General features: G+C 50.2%; 2 protein-coding genes across 2 annotated transcripts; both read left to right on the top strand.

Moving 5' to 3' along the window:
• The first annotated feature begins 722 nt into the window (after positions 1-722).
• LOC144118301 (uncharacterized) lies at positions 723-12,074 on the top strand. The gene is made up of 5 exons (XM_077651271.1): positions 723-764; positions 2,178-2,625; positions 7,536-7,813; positions 11,348-11,680; positions 12,054-12,074. The coding sequence occupies exons 1-5, from the start codon at positions 723-725 to the stop codon at positions 12,072-12,074; spliced, it is 1,122 nt and encodes a 373-aa protein (XP_077507397.1).
• A 944-nt stretch (positions 12,075-13,018) lies between these two features.
• Positions 13,019-13,803, top strand: LOC144118367 (uncharacterized). The gene has a single exon (XM_077651317.1). It carries the CDS (start codon positions 13,056-13,058, stop codon positions 13,524-13,526), a length of 471 nt encoding a protein of 156 aa, XP_077507443.1. The 5' UTR covers positions 13,019-13,055; the 3' UTR covers positions 13,527-13,803.
• Positions 13,804-15,490: the final 1,687 nt, after the last annotated feature.

The following is a 15,490-nucleotide window of genomic DNA, read 5'->3' on the forward strand; positions in this document are numbered from 1 at the left end:
GCACACGAACACACGCACACGCACACGGACGGACGGACGGACGGACGCTCCGGAGTCAAAGAACAGAAGAGGCTGATGGCGTACAATCCGGACCGTCCTTGAATGTCTAACTTCTTTCATTTAATCCACGTGCAATAGAACCAAATTTATAACGTTGACGTTTGTCGAATAAGTGCACAAAATACAGCCAGGAATGTATCGTAAAGGCTGTCGTCTTTTTTAATCTCTGCTGCCCGAGCGATGTCAGCGCCATAATCAGACGCAGTGTGCAGCGGACTGACATGAACTTCCTGCACCGGGGTAAGTGACGCGATCGGTGTGACCGGAGCTACGCGTGGCTTCTTGAGGGACGTCGCCGATACAGCTGCTCTCGCTGTTATAAGAGAGTTGGTGGTGGCTGCGAAAATGTTCTGAGTGGGTGAGGATGTCGAGGAAACGAGGCTGCGACTCTGCTGCTCATAGCTTGGAGCACCGCTTAGTTTTTAAGGGTTGTGGATTGGAGAGGGTGTGGTTGTGGAGTGAAAGACGTGGCAAACGGAAGAGCAGACGGGCTCCGAGGACCGATGAGAGGCTGAGGCGCAGATGAATTTCAGACGACGGAGGGCTGGCCGTTGGTGACGAGCCTGGAATGAGAGGGAGGTTTAGTACCCACTCGAAACCTGAGGGTGCGGAACCTGGCCGTGGGCTTACGGCAGGGAGCGTCTTGCGAAGGGCAGGCACCGATGAGATGTCCTAGGGTGCAGACGTCCACGCAGGAAGAACAGGCGAGGAGGAAGAGATCCGGAGGCTAAAAAGTATCGACCGCGGATCTGAACGCCGCTGATTTGAATGACTATTGTTATTAGCATGGTCTCCAGTCTTAGTAGTCGGGCTGGTCGTAGAGAGACTCGTGGCATAAAGTAGGACAGAAGCGGCTGCGGCTAAGAGCCTTAGGCCCGAGCTTGGTTCACACTCACTGTCCCCGACGAGGAATTGGCCGCGCCGTACACGACCAACTCGTTGGATATTTGGGAGGAGGGCCTTTTGCGCTTGGATCCTGGAATACAGGTCAGCCGATTATCTATTGTTAGGCCATGGTCGGCTTTTTACCCGGGGCTTCCATAGGATGCTTGTGCCATTCAGGTACAATGTGGGCACACGGGATCTTGCTCCTGTTGTGTGGATCCGGGTGTAATCTGACTTGCACGCCGAGGGAGAGTCTTCGTGACAACCCTGTAAGGAAAGCGTCAAGTCTGTAGGTACGGTTAATTGGGAATCACCTACGCACGCCTCGAGAAATCAGTTAAGAGGGAACAAAACACAACTGTGCAATAAAGGAAGAGAGGAAGGTGGGGGTGATAGGAAAAGGAGAAAGAGGCGCCGTAGTGGAAGGCTCTGGATTAATTTCGGCCACCCTAGGTGCTGACATTGCACAGCGCACGCACAGAATTTGCATACCATCTCCATCGAAACGCTGCTGCCACGGCTTGGATTGGACTCTGCCCACTTAGGAAGGGAAGGGATAAAGGAGGGAGTGAAAGAAGAAAGAGGTGCCGAAGTGGAGAGCTCCGGAATAATTCCGACCTCCTGGGGATCTTTAACCTGCACTGACATCGCACAGCACGCGGGCGCCTTATTGTTTTGCCTCCATAAAAACATAGCCGCCGCGGTCGGGTTCGAGCCCGGGAACTCCGGGTCCGTAGCCGAGCGCCCTAACCTCTGAGCCACCGCGGCGGGTCTTTCTTCCCACTCGACCGATTTCCGGTGGCATGACTCAATGACGTCACACGCATGGGCAGTAGGCTGAAGCGCAGGCGCATTGTCTGCTGGCGCCTTGCGCATGAGCAATGCATTATCGTACACTAGACCAACCACTAGTATTTCTAATTAATCAATCACAAGTATACATATAAACATATTAAACAAATATTAAGTACAAATAAATAATTTAACACATCGAAATTACTAATTAGTAATTAATAATTGCCGAATTACTCTAACTATTTTCTCTCTCTTTACTTATTTCACTTTTTCCTCCATCTTTTCCCTCTCGCACAGTGTTCAGGTGTCCACTTAGAGTGAGGCTACGGTATAGTGAGGCAGTACTGCGCCTTTAATTTCCTCATAACCATTTTTTTAATTGTCAATAATTTTTTTCTCTTATCACGACCTCCTCGTCCTCGCCCGTGCTTCTGCAGTGCCGTGGCTGCGCCGAACGCGTGTTCGAGTCCTCGCGCGCCGCGTCCGCTTGGAGCTGGAGCATAGGAAAAAATCGGCGCTTTGTCTTCACGATTGCGGACACGCCACGAGGCGCCACGTTTTCGCCCCTTCCACGAGGCAGCGGCTACGTTCCAGCCTTCGAAGCAGCGGCGGCGCGGGCGACAATCGTCTTTCGGGGTCGAGAATCGACAGCGGCAAGGCAGCGGCTTCTGGGGGACCATGGACTCCGCGGGCGGCTCCACAAGTGGCGGCGGTCAGCGCAGCAGCAACCAGAGCTGGACACGAACGAGAAGGAGGCTCGACTGATCAGCCTGTACGGAATGTACCGCCTACTGTGGGACAACCGTCACCCCGAGTACTACAAGAAGGACAGTCGCGAACAAGCCATCAACGCCATCGCTCAGGGCTTGGACAACGACTTTAATGGTGAGCTTTCCGACGCTTCGGTGTCGTTCTATTTCCTTTTGAAGAGATTGCGTGTTGTGGGAGGACCTTGGTCTAAAGCAGGAGCACCTTTGAGACAAGCGTCTTCGTAGAGTGTAGCGATTTGTAGATGCATCCTGCGTTCTGTCCTCAGGGGTAAATTTTCTGGGTCACTGTGGTGACCGCCGGACGCGGCGGGATCGCGAGCGCGTGAGAGCAGCACGCCTTCGGATACCGTCTTCTCGCGCTTCTAGCTTCCATTTCAACTTTACAGACTCCTTTGGATACCACTTTTTCGCATTTATAGCTTTCATTTCAAGGTCACAAAACATTTCCAATTGAGGCTTATGGTATGACTAACCCTAACGCGGGAAAAAGTCTACCCGTAGTGCAGTAAGGTCCTGCGCTCTAAGCTAGGGCAGTTTATTACGGCCTTTTTTTTCGCAGGTTGTCTTCGACAGCGTTTTATTTTTATGGCGCCTCATTCACCGAGATACATGAATGCCGGTACTTCTTTTTTTTTGTTTGGCGCCGCGCCCGCGTTGCTATCGGTTTCCGGACTGCACGGCGTTCGCGTAGTTGTTCGCGACTGCATCGCGAGCGTCGTACCCGCCGCGGTGGCTCAGTGGTTAGGGCGCTCGACTACTGATCCGGAGTTCCCGGGTTCGAACCCGACCGCGGTGGCTGCGTTTTTATGGAGGAAAAATGCTAAGGCGCCCGTGTGCTGTGCGATGTCAGTGCACGTTAAAGATCCCAAGGTGGTCGAAATTATTCCGGAGCCCTCCACTAAGGCACCTCCTTCTTCATTTCTTCTTTCACTCCCTTCCTTATCCCTTCCCTTACGGCGCGGTTCAGGTGTCCAAAGATATATGACAGATACTGCGCCATTTCCTTTCCCCAAAAACCAATTATTATTATTATCGCGAGCGTCGCACGCGAATCCGCAGCTTCTTACCCGCCGCGGTGGCTCAGTGGTTAGAGCGCTCGACTACAGATCCGGAGTTTCCGGGTTCGAACACGACAGCGACGGCTGCGTTTTTATGGAGGAAAAACGCTAAGGCGCCCGTGTGCTGTGCGATGTCGGTGCACGTTAAAGATCCCCAGGTGGTCGAAAGTATTCCGGAGCCTTCCAGTACGGCACCTCTTCCTTTCTTCTTTCATTCCCTCCTTTATCCCTTCCCTTACGGCGCGGTTCAGGTGTCCAACGATATATGAGAGATACTGCGCCATTTCTCTTCCCCCCAATACCAATTATTATTATTATTAAGTTGACCGACATTCGGCACCGACATGGGACACCTTCACGATGGGTTTGGCCCAACCCCAAAATTTAGGCGGCCGACCATGCTTTCACACAATATTTTGTGCTGAGCAATGCTAAACCTCGAGCCATTTTTTATTCTTTTAAGAGCATTAACTCTTATTCATCACGTTTCTAAAATTTCTTAAGGAGGGACTAAGATAAAAAAATAAAGGAGGGAGAAAGATAAAAAAAGGAAGAGGTGTCGTAGTGGAGGGTTCCTGAATAATTTCGACCACCTGGGAATCTTTAACGTGCATTGACGTGGCGCAGAACACTCAATTTTCAAATTTTCGGAGGTGGGCCACCCCAATTTGGGAACCAGTTTCATTCTGAGACTAGCTGAAGCTTGTCTTACTCCAGAGCACACAGATTCACTGGCAGTGAAATTCGGTCAAGCTCACTTCGCCAAATTTCGTGTGGTCTGTACCATATTTGGGCGTGGACCATGTTGTGAAAGTGCCATACTCCCTCTCGGGAACCTGCCATTAACTCTCTCGCAGTAACTCTCTCACTCATGGTGAACGCCCAACCTGCGCCACGAGGGAAGGAGTGAAGGACGGATTGAAAGGAGGGAGGAAGAGAGCATCGGCCAAGGAGGCTTCGGGTTTTTTGATAATTAATAATAATTGGTTTTTGGGGAAAGGAGATGGCGCAGTATCTGTCTCATATATCTGTCTCATATATCGTTGGACACCTGAACCGCGCCATAAGGGAATAGATAAGGAAGGGAGTGAAAGAAGAAAGGATGAAGGAGGTGCCGTAGTGGAGGGCTCCGGAATAATTTCGACCACCTGGGGATCTTTAACGTGCACTGACATCGAACAGCACACGGGCGTCTTAGCGTTTTTCCTCCATAAAAGCGCAGCCGCCGCGGTCGGGTTCGAACCCGGGAACTCCGGATCAGTAGTCGAGCGCCCTAACCACTGAGCCACCGCGGCGGGTGGTTTCTCAAGTGCGAAAGCCATTCTATATGTACTCTCGGCGAAAATGTGAAGCCTCGTGGCAGGTCACGTGACTCAATTTTCAGTGGTGGAGATTTGTCAATGGCCCTGAAGGTTTAATTGGCTGTTGGAGAAAGGAAATAGCGCAGTATCTGTCTCACATGTCGGCGGACACCTGAACCGCGCCGTAAGGGAAGGGATAAAGGAGAGACTGAAGAAATGAAGAAAGAGATGCTTGAGTAAAGGGCTCCGGAATATTTTCGACCACATGGAAATTTTTAACCTGCAGTTACATAGCACAGCACGCAGGCGCCTTTGCGTTTCGCCTCCATCGAAACACGGTCGCCGCGGCCTGGTTTGAACCCGGGTACTCCGGCACAGTAGACGAGCGCTCTAACCACTGAGCCACCGCGGCAGGTCATTTTACATTTCGGCTGCGCCAACACGTGGCCGCTACGCCTGGAAACGGACCTGCGTACACCTGCTCAGTAGAAGAAAATTGGTTTATATGGGTTTACGATCCAAAGCGACTCAGGCTACGAGGGACGCCGTAGTGAAGGGCTCCGGATTCGACCACCTGGGGTTCTTTAACGTGCGCTGTCATCGCGCAGTACACGGGCGTTTAGCATTTCGCCTCTATCGAAATGCGCACGCCACGGCCGGGTTTTGAGAAAAATATGTAAGTCGCAGCTACTTTTTCACTCCTGTCACGCCGCTGTGTTTCAGTGGTTATGGCGTTCGGCTGCTGACCCGAAAGGCGCGGGTGCGATACCGGCCGCGGCGGTCGAATTTCGATGCTAGAGGCCCGTGGACTGTGCGATGGCAGTGCATGTTAATGAACCCCAGGCGGTCGAAATTTCCGGAGGCCTTCACTACGGCGTCCCTCATACCCTGAGTCGCATTGGGACGTTAAACTCGCATAATTCAAACTTCCTCACTTCTCGGTCATCATGTAGACAGCGCCATGAGAGAAAGGAGGAGAGAGGGAGTGAAATGAGATAGAAAGATCCGCCGCATTGGCACTGGCGGTCGGCTGCTGACCCGAAAGACGCAGGTTCGATCCGGGCCGCCGCGGTTGCATATCGGTGGAGGCGAAATGCTAGATGCCCGTGTACTGTGCGATGTCAGTGCACGTTAAACCCCAGCTCATCTAAATTATTAGTAGCCCTCCACTACGGTGTCACTTATAGCCTGCGCTGCTTTGGGATGTTAAACTCTCTGACACCTTGCGTTGGGTTCTTTAACGTGACCTGCCGTTGCATGGGACAGAGTGTGTGCGTTTACGATCGACCCGCCTCGGTGGCTCAGTGGTTAGAGCGCTCGGCTACTGATCCCGAGCTCCCGGGTTCGAACCTGACCGCGGCGGCTGCGTTTTTGTGGAGGCAAAATGCTAGAGGCCCGTGTACTGTTCGATGTCAGTACACGTTAAACCCCAGGTGATCTAAATTATCCGTAGCCCTCCACTACGGTGTCAGGTATAGCATAGCTGCATCGCTTTGGGATGTTGAACTCTCTGCCACCTTGCGTTGGGTTCTTTAACGTGCCCTGCCGTCGCATGAGACAGAGTGCGTGCGTTTACGATCGAGCCTCCGCGGTGGCTCAGTGGTTAGAGCGCTCGACTACCTATCCGGAGTTTTCGGGTTCGAACCCGACCGCGGCTGTTGCGTTTTTATGGAGGCAAAACGCTAAGGCGCCCGTGTGCTGTGCGATGTCAGTGCACGTTAAGATCCCCAGGTGGTTGACATTATTCCGGAGCCCTCCACTACGGCACCCCTTTCATCCTTTCTTCTTTCACTCCCTCCTTTATCTCTTCCCTTACGGCGCGGTTCAGGTGTTTAACGATATATGAGACAGGTACTGCGCCATTTCCTTTCCCCAAAAACCAATTATTATGTTTACAATTGCATCGAGCGTTGTGAACACAGTGTTGTGACATGACCGGCCTATAGGGTTTTGTGTGCGCCGCGCGTGCCGCACAGGCGTCGGCACACTAGCTGCAATACTAGAGGCGGGATAGTTGGTGGCTAGTAGTAGAATGCATCTTGAAACCGCGCAAAACGACAAGGGACGAGGAAGAAACCAACAGGACAGAGCGTGGAAATTCAAGTGGTTTATTACAACGGTGCGTCTGATTTACATAATCATCGCAATCAGACTGTAACCAGACGTGGTCATCACGTAACACTGGCGCGTGTACGGGACATCATGCTATCCAGATATGAAAACTCTTTATCAGACAAGTTTACCGAGGTTTTGCTGACACAAGAGCCGGGTTCCTTCTTACTATAGTAGGCCTCGTAGTACAATTCTCTACTTAGTTTAGACGCGAATTTTGTCAAGGTTGTGGTCTCGCGGAACCGAGGAGTGCAACCACGGCAATGGCGACAATCTCGGGGGAGGGTATGTGGCCGACCATTCGTGGCCTCCATGTCATGCTTGGCTGCGATTTCCGCTGCCCAGGTCGTAAGCCGTAGTTGGATATGCCGGAGTCGCAGCCGCAAACCGACCAAGCGCATTTCATACGTTCGAGGCTCTTCGGGTGTCCCGCTTCTCATCTACCTGCATCGGATGTCGCTTCAGCATCGACAAACTGTGAGAGGCAGTGGGTACAATCGCGGTGACCAGCGCAGGTCGACGACTGTCTTTCTGCATTTTCCTTTTCCTCCCAGTGGTGAACGTGAAGGAAAAGATCAAGTCCCTGCGCGACTACTTTGTGAAGGAGCTGAGGAAGGAGGCTGCGTCGAGGAAGTCGCCGGCCTTGCGCCCTTACGTCTCCCGCTGGGAGCACTTCCGCTCGTGGGACTTCCTTCGGAGTGTCGTCTGCTGCGACCCGAGCGTGCAGTCGCCGCCCACCGTCGACCTGCCGTCGGGACCCCTCGACGGGCTGCACTGCGTGATCGACGCCATGCTGCCCACACTTGTGCGTCCACGGGCGTCGCGTCGAACTGTGAGTCTGCGCGCTGTCGTATCGGTTCATTCCGCTGTCACGCTGCCGCTTTGGCTGCATTGGCGACCTGTCGTTCAGCACCGTAGTCATCGCTGTGGTTCTGACACGGAACTCTGAGGGGCCCTTGGCCAACCTCGGTTCCTCTCGGGTGAAATGGTTGGAAAAGGGCCTTTGTCCAACCTCGCTGAGACGGGCGAGGTTGGTCAAAGGCCCTTTTCCGAGCACTTCACCCGAGAGGAGCCGATCAACAGGCCGGGGGAAATTTTGTACCATTAGAAATTCGGTGGGTGCCCAAAGGCACTGAGGATCGAATCCAGCACCTCCAGAATAAGAGGCAGATGTTCTACAACAAGCGATATGATACTGGCGTTCTGCTACTCCTCTTCAGTTACTGGCTTCTGCTAATGGGGCTTTGAGAGGTCGCGGGTTCAGTCTAGGACGCGGCGACGGCCTTTCGGTGGAGGGATAACCGTTGCAAAACTGCCTGTCTACGGAGTTTTTGGTGCCTGTCATAGAACTCACGTAGTTGAAATCTTCTAGGCGCTCGCTCCTTTTTGACACGGAAGAGAGCCGTTAATTAGTATTTTAATCAAGCTAATGACGGATTTGTTCATAGCGCAACACATAGAACATAAAGTTAGAAGGAATAAGCGCTTGTCCCGCCTTCCTTTATGGGCTGTGTGTTGCTCTATGAAGTAATCCGTCTTTCATCATGAACCGATTAGCCATAGAGCAAACGCTGTTTTTATCAAGCTAGTTGAGAAAGTCGGTGTTGAGATCAGGCAGTATTTTTGTAGCCGTGTTTTTATTCGTCATGTTGTGGCCGTACACAATCATTTCCCACCCAAAACTACACCACCACTGAAAGAAAGGTCACTGCGCTATGGTTTCCTTGATTTTTAATTTTTATGGTTCCTCCGGTGTGTATACATAGTCGTGCCTCGTTAGTATGGTCCCTTTAGTTCCCAAGAAAAAGTGTCCAAAATTCGAGTCGACCGTAAGAAAGAATAACGAAGAAACAAAAAGAAATGTTATTTATTTATTTATTCAAGGTACCTACAGCGCCTTGAGAGGCATTATTGTAGGGGGGGGGGGGGGGGTAAGTACATTAACAGTAAAATTCAATACAGCACAAGAGAACAAAACAGAAATAAAAGTTACAGAAAAATGATAAGAACTTCCAAAAAGATAAAACCATTCTGATTGCACCCGAGACACAGAACCAACACTGACAGCAGCATAATCAGAATATTGCAAGGTCAATTGCTGCCTGGAAATTCTCGCTCTCAAACACTTCATTAGGCAGCAGATTCCAGTCACTTATTGTGTTAGGAAAAAAATGAATATTTAAATGTATTGATCCGGCAGTTATACCCTCTAATTTTCATGGTATTGTCCCTTCTACTCGACACGTAGTGAGGTTGCCTTAAATAGAGGCTTTTATTAATTCCTGTTTTATTATTGTAAATGTCGTACAAAAACTTTATTCTAAAAACTTTTCTTCGGTGGGATAATAACTTCCAACCAAGAGCTTCCCGAAGTTCAGAACCTCTAACCTTAAAGTTGTAATTCCCAGTTACGAACCTTGCTGCCCGCTTCTGAAAAAAAAAAACGCTTCATGATTACGGAGCGCTTCTGTGCATAATAACTGGCAGTGAAGTCGAAATTAGGCAATATTTGAAGCTCGAGGTGCATTGTTCTGGTTGCGATTATCTTCAAAATCGTGTGGTGTAGGTTGAAGCACGTTTGGAGCACCTAGTGGTTCATAAGACGCGTGATGACGCTTCTTGGTGTGAGGAAGTATCTCTTACTGAAACACGAACGCACGCACACGGGCACACGCACACACGCGAGGCCATTACAGCGGCATTTCCCATTCGCATTGCATTTTCTTGTTGTTCTGCACTCAGAATGCAAGAGGCGGGACATCTGGTAGAGGCGCTCGGGACTCTGTTCTCATCGCTCTCCGGATTAACGGGACAAAAATACATGAGTACCATTAGCGTCCGTGCATTTTCACCCGGTTCATTGTCTGGAAAACGCGTCTTTGTATTTATGAGGCGTGCATACATTGAAAAAGCTTGGTCCCCAGAAAAAAAAAAATCATAATTCGAGTCGTCACTAAGCCTTGAATTCGCGCATGCAACAACAGAAGAGCTAAAAAAGAAACTGGATGACGAGGTTGCTAAAAACCGCCAGATAGAAGCTCGAAACGGGGCTCTTCAAACGAGGCTCATCTTAAGATACAGGGTGTAGTAAAAACTGAACACGAATCAGTCCCCGATGTTCTGGCAAAGATCGGAGATGTTATAAAAGAGCCAATTACTGAGGCTGACATCGAAGTTTGCCATCGTGTGCCGACCCGAAATTCCGATAAAAGGAACATCATCGTCTAGTTCCGGGCACGCACTAAGCGCGATAACGTCCTCGCGAAAGCGAGAAAGGCTCGTTTCACGAACAGCAACATCGGTCTTAACACTTGAGCCCGTCTACATCAACGAGCACCTATGTCCAGCGCTTAAAAAAACTTCTAGCCGTGACTGCTAAGAAGTACGAATACAGTTGGAAGTATGTTTGGACAAGCAATGGAAAGATCTACGCAAGGCAGGCCGATGGCATTCCAGCAGTACAAATCCTCAGTGAAGCTGACATCGATAAAATCTTTTCAGACCAGGCTAGGGTTGTGTCTTCATTTTCTAACAGGGACTGAAGTATGTACAGGCTTAGCTGCTTGCACAAAAGGTAACAAAGAATATACACAAAATGCCAGTACAGCTCAATTGCCTCAAAGGCCTAAAACCTGGTGGCACATTATCTTTTCTTCACCTAAATGCCCGTTCGCTGGAATATAAGCATGATGATTTCGAACTCCTGCTGAATTCCGTAGATATCAGGTTTGATGCTATTATGGTATCCGAAACCTGGTATCCTGAAGCTTCCTGTTCGTTTAATCATCCGGCTTATAATACCTTTACACTTTGCCGTCCGCATAAAAGGGGCGTTGGTTTGCTTCTCCTTTTGAAACATTGTTTTAACGTGCATATCGTTGAAAAATATTCTGAGTCAAATGAAAATAACGAGGTATGGACTGTTCGTGATGCTTGCAGATTTTTCACCGTGGTTTATCGTCCACCACACGCAAACGTCGCAATTTTTTTGCGTTTTCTTGAAATCTTTTTGACTTCATATCTTTAAATAAGTACGCATTATTTTTTGGTGGCGATGTAAACATTGACATGCTTGTCAATTCAACCTGTCGAACTGGTCTGCTGTCTGTTTTTGATGCATATGGCTTTGTTAACCTCATAAATGAGCCTTCACGTATAACATCATCCTCGCGAAATCTAATTGATGTATTTTTTACAAATGTTGATAAACCCGCAATCTCTGAAACTTTTGTATGTGATATTAGCGAGCACTTTCCTATTTTCGTATTTATTCTGGATAAATATGCGCCTAGGTTGGCAGACTTAAGAGGTCTAATATCTGCGTCCTCTTGGTGTGGACTGACGTTGCACAATGGCGCAAGCGCAGGGTGTCAAGCGGGAGCGCCAGGAGATGTATCCGGGGTTCTTCGATGCCGAAGGACCGGACGTGATCCTCCCTTCGTCTCCCGAGTGCTCGTCGGACGAGGACGAGGTGCGGCCGAACTCGAGGAAGACCGGATCCTCGTCGCCGCCTCCTCCGTCGGTGCCGCAGGAGTCCGGTAGTAGCGGACTTGCACCTCAGGACCACGCCTTGGCCCGACCGCAGCCCAAGACTGAGCAAAGATCTTCGCCTTCCCCACCTTCCTACCCCGCTCGTGACAGCGTGATGTCACCGAATCCTCCGCCGGCCAGAAGAGCGCACCTGTCCAGGAGTCCCGATGTAACTTCACTACAGTTCTGCGTTAATTACCTTCAGATGTTCTTTTCTTCACAGTGCTGTGGTGTTTGAAACGCACACTGCAGTCATGTCTGCACAATGATTTGATTCTGACAGGCGTACAGTTAAGCCTTGTGACAGAACGGTCTGTAACGAAGTGATATAAAGAAGTAAACTGTTTTCCGTGAAAGCCTAGCTCGTTTAACCATGCACATTTTTTGTGCCTTGTTTTGCGAAGTGAAATTTTCCTTCCTATAACAGCAGAGAACCCTTTTTTTCTTAGAATCAAAGTTAAACCACAACCGCCCACCCGGTGTTGGGATTTGCCTTGAAACTGTGCGACCGTATTCAGCGCTCATCTGGTGCGGCATTTCAGAACATCCACTTTTTCAGCTGAGTGGGGGCTTTCGAAACTGAGGGCTGCAATCTTGAGTCACTGTTGATGTCGTCATATGTCGTGACTAAAAGAATCCTGCAGTGCCCTGCAGCCTAAAGAAAAAGTTGCTGGTGCTTCTGAGCCGCGCGGTGCAGACTTTAGCGTCTAGCAGAGAGAACCGAAGAATGATTCTCTCGCCCAAACTGCTGTCTTCTTCGCGCGAAAATTTCACGCAGATTTAGCAGTCCGTTTACATTTTACTACGCTTTAAAGAAGCACATGCCTGATTCTGTGAGAGTATGCTTTGCATGCGCCAGCTCCACACCAAGAAAGACTCTTTCCCAATAGCTGCACCACCAGCGCCTTTTTTCCTCTTCGGCAGCATGACAAAAGCAGACGACGCGAGACACGAAGCGAAAAGCGCTCTCCATCCCCCGGGAAGCGAGAGATGGCGCTGCCGGTACAGCTATTGCGGAAACATTTTTTTTTATAAGAGGTCTGCGGAGATGATGTGACTCAGCTGTCACAGGACAGGATTAATTGGAGGCATAAGGGAAAGGCCTTCGTCTTGCAGTGGATGTAGCTAGGCTGATTATCACCACTGCATATAATGCGGACTTATGATTAATTTGCATACTCAGTCTGGTCAATAAAGATTTTCAACTATAATTCCGAATCGGATTGCTAAACGCTGCCTCTGTGCGAAATTTCAGAGCAAACAAGCCAGCAGCTTAGCCGAGAGGAGGATTCTTCGACTCTCGCATGAGCGACGCAACCGTCATATGTGAAGCAGAGAACAGGCTCTTTCGAGTTTCTGCAGAGTATTGATTTGTGCTGAGTAAACTCATTTATGTACCAACTGGCTTCGCTACATCGCGTAATGCATGCACTCTGGATCATTTCTTTTTGGAAGTTTTCACGAGTTGCTTCCCTGCGAAACGCTCGAGGACATCACTTAACCGAGTGCTTGTTTTTTGTTGCCAGCTATACAAACCTGATGCCATGGCCAGATTGCGCGGTGTGAGTACCAGCATGGTCACAATCCTCCTGACATTCTCCGTGCCTTCCTCTTGTTCGTATTTCTCTCCCTGGCGACCACAGGAGAACCATCTAGGCGCCACGCCCTCGAGTTTCGGTGGTGGTCAGCCGCCCAGACCGAAGAGCTCGCCTGTCCCGTCGCCAGTGGCCACCTGCACCGATTTCGTCCCCGCCGGCACAGAGTCCAGGAACCCGATTTGCTTGACGGGCATCAATAACGGTGGTGGCGGCGGCGGCGGCGGCGGCCCGGCTCCATTGGATCCTGAGCTTCCGTACCATGACGAGGAGGAGCTATTCTGCCGACAAGTGCTCATGGAGCTACGGCAAATGGAGAGGTACCGCCGAGCCATGGCCAAGTTGCGCATCAGGCAGGTGCTGTTCGAGACCAAGTACTGGGCCCTGCATGCCCCAGTTCGTGGCCAAAGGGGTAACTGAAATCACGGCGGGCCTGTCAAGCCGCTGAAAAAAATCGCCCGGTGAATCAACGCTCGCCACTGACGTCTTCCTCCAACCTGAGATGTGTGTGACGTTGATCGCCACAGAATGGTCTGCCTGTGAAAAAGAGCCGGAAGCGAAGCAGCAGAGAAACTTTTTTTTCATGTCTCTTCTTTTTGTTCTTATGTCACTGGCGTGCATGCTGTACGCTTTTCGTACTGCAACCCTCTTGTCTCGGCTGTGTTGTTTTTGCACTCTAGCAGAATAAATCTTGAAGGAGCGCCCTTTGTTTTATTTGTTGTTTCCTTCCAGCCTTGCCCAAAATACGACAAAACATATTGCAGTTCTGTCGCGAGGATAGATTTTTCTGTGCATTGCAAAGTCTCCTGCTGTTACGAAAGGCCTGGCCTGTGTCTAAGGCAAGTGGCTGCGCAATACTACAGCAAGGTTTCTTGTTACTAGGCCACTGTCCCAAAACATTTTGTGATGGGGCTTTCGGTCCCGAAGAGTTCGATTGGTGGAAGTTTCGTTTTGAATACTGTTAGCACACCGCGGTGACTTTGTTTCCGACAGTCGTGGACACACACACACAAAAAAAGAGAAACTTAAGTTTCGTCTTAAGGGTATGACGGGATAGCGTAATGGGTTAATACTTATATTTGCAGGTCCTTCTCTGCTTTACATTTATAGATCCCTGGGAGTCCTCATACCAATCCTGGTGCAGCGGTTAAGCGATGTGCCACTGCCCTGCGATGGGATTTGTGCGGCCCAGGTTGCCCTTCCCGAGTGATCACTAATTCAGCTGCCACGGTGTGCAGTTTGTTCATCCACCGATGGGAACGTTGTGATGACGCCTCAAAGTCACGTGACCTAGGTGGCCCGCACTCCTCCTAGGTTGCTCTCTAGGGACCACCTGCCAGAGCCATGCCCGTGGTTTTGTCCTCACTACGCCCACGTGCGAAATGTCGTTCTATAAACGGGCGGAAACAGAATTGCATGACCAGCGCCTCAAAGGCAACCGCATGAAAAGACACGACACCAGCAGCGCACGTCCATCGCCGCCGCGCGGTTGCTCGCGTGATTCCGACGCCGATGGCTCTGGGGAGCGGGGACGGCGGAGCGCGCCGACGACGCGGTCTTGCTTGGGGTTTACCCATCGGAATGGTGCTTCCACACTAATAGTTTCAGAGTGAGCCTTACTCGGGACGTTTTTTCGTCCAGTAAGTAACGTTCAAAGAGTTGTCTGTAAATTCTCTCGAAAACATCGGGCGTTGGAAGGAGAGTTTGGTGCATGACCCCCATTTCTGATTTCTTTTATTCACCGGTATCTTAGCTTACATATAAGCACGGAAATATGTACTACTCAGATGGAATATTCTGTTTATTCGTTTTGAAAGCGCTATCTGCGTACTAGAAAGGAGACACACCAAGATGCGCCCTGCATGGTGTTTGGTGCACTTTGAAAGGAAAACCGAGTTTTTCTTGCTGCACATTTTGCTCTGCGTGTTCTAGAGCTTCCTCCGCAACGTCACTTGTGCTCCATGAGGGTAAGATACAAATGCAAACATTTCTTCATAATCCCTTGTCTTTGCTTTCTGGAAGGTCCAGTTGCACTTTTCATCGTGCATTTATCATAATTAACAGGACTTCCTCGTGCATCCACTGTATTGGATTAGGTGCATCTCATTTATTATTGGGGAAAGTGAAGCGAATAAAATGAAACCGAAATTGCACCCTGGGGATCTTTAACGTGCACTGACATCGCACAGCACACGGGCGCCTTAGCGTTTTTCTTCCATAAAAACGCAGCCGCCGCGGTCGGGTTCGAACCCGGGAACTCCGGATCAGTAGCGCTCGACTACTGATCCGGAGTTCCCGGGTTCGAACCCGACCGCCGAGGAAAAACGCCAAGGCGCCCGTGTGCTGTGCGATGTCAGTGCACGTTAAAGATCCCCAGGTGGTCG

Source organism: Amblyomma americanum, chromosome 2, assembly GCF_052857255.1.
Source record: "Amblyomma americanum isolate KBUSLIRL-KWMA chromosome 2, ASM5285725v1, whole genome shotgun sequence".
Taxonomy (NCBI): Eukaryota; Metazoa; Arthropoda; class Arachnida; order Ixodida; family Ixodidae; genus Amblyomma; species Amblyomma americanum.

Bases quoted from the DNA above. Each gene is read 5' to 3' on its own strand.
- LOC144118301 (XM_077651271.1), top strand. From the start codon at position 723: ATGAGATGTCCTAGGGTGCAGACGTCCACGCAGGAAGAACAG. The intron at 7,814-11,347 runs GTGAGTCTGCGC...GCGCAAGCGCAG, and splicing joins CACGGGCGTCGCGTCGAACT to GGTGTCAAGCGGGAGCGCCA. The intron at 11,681-12,053 runs GTAACTTCACTA...GCGGCATTTCAG, and splicing joins ACCTGTCCAGGAGTCCCGAT to AACATCCACTTTTTCAGCTG.
- LOC144118367 (XM_077651317.1), top strand. From the start codon at position 13,056: ATGGCCAGATTGCGCGGTGTGAGTACCAGCATGGTCACAATCCTCCTG.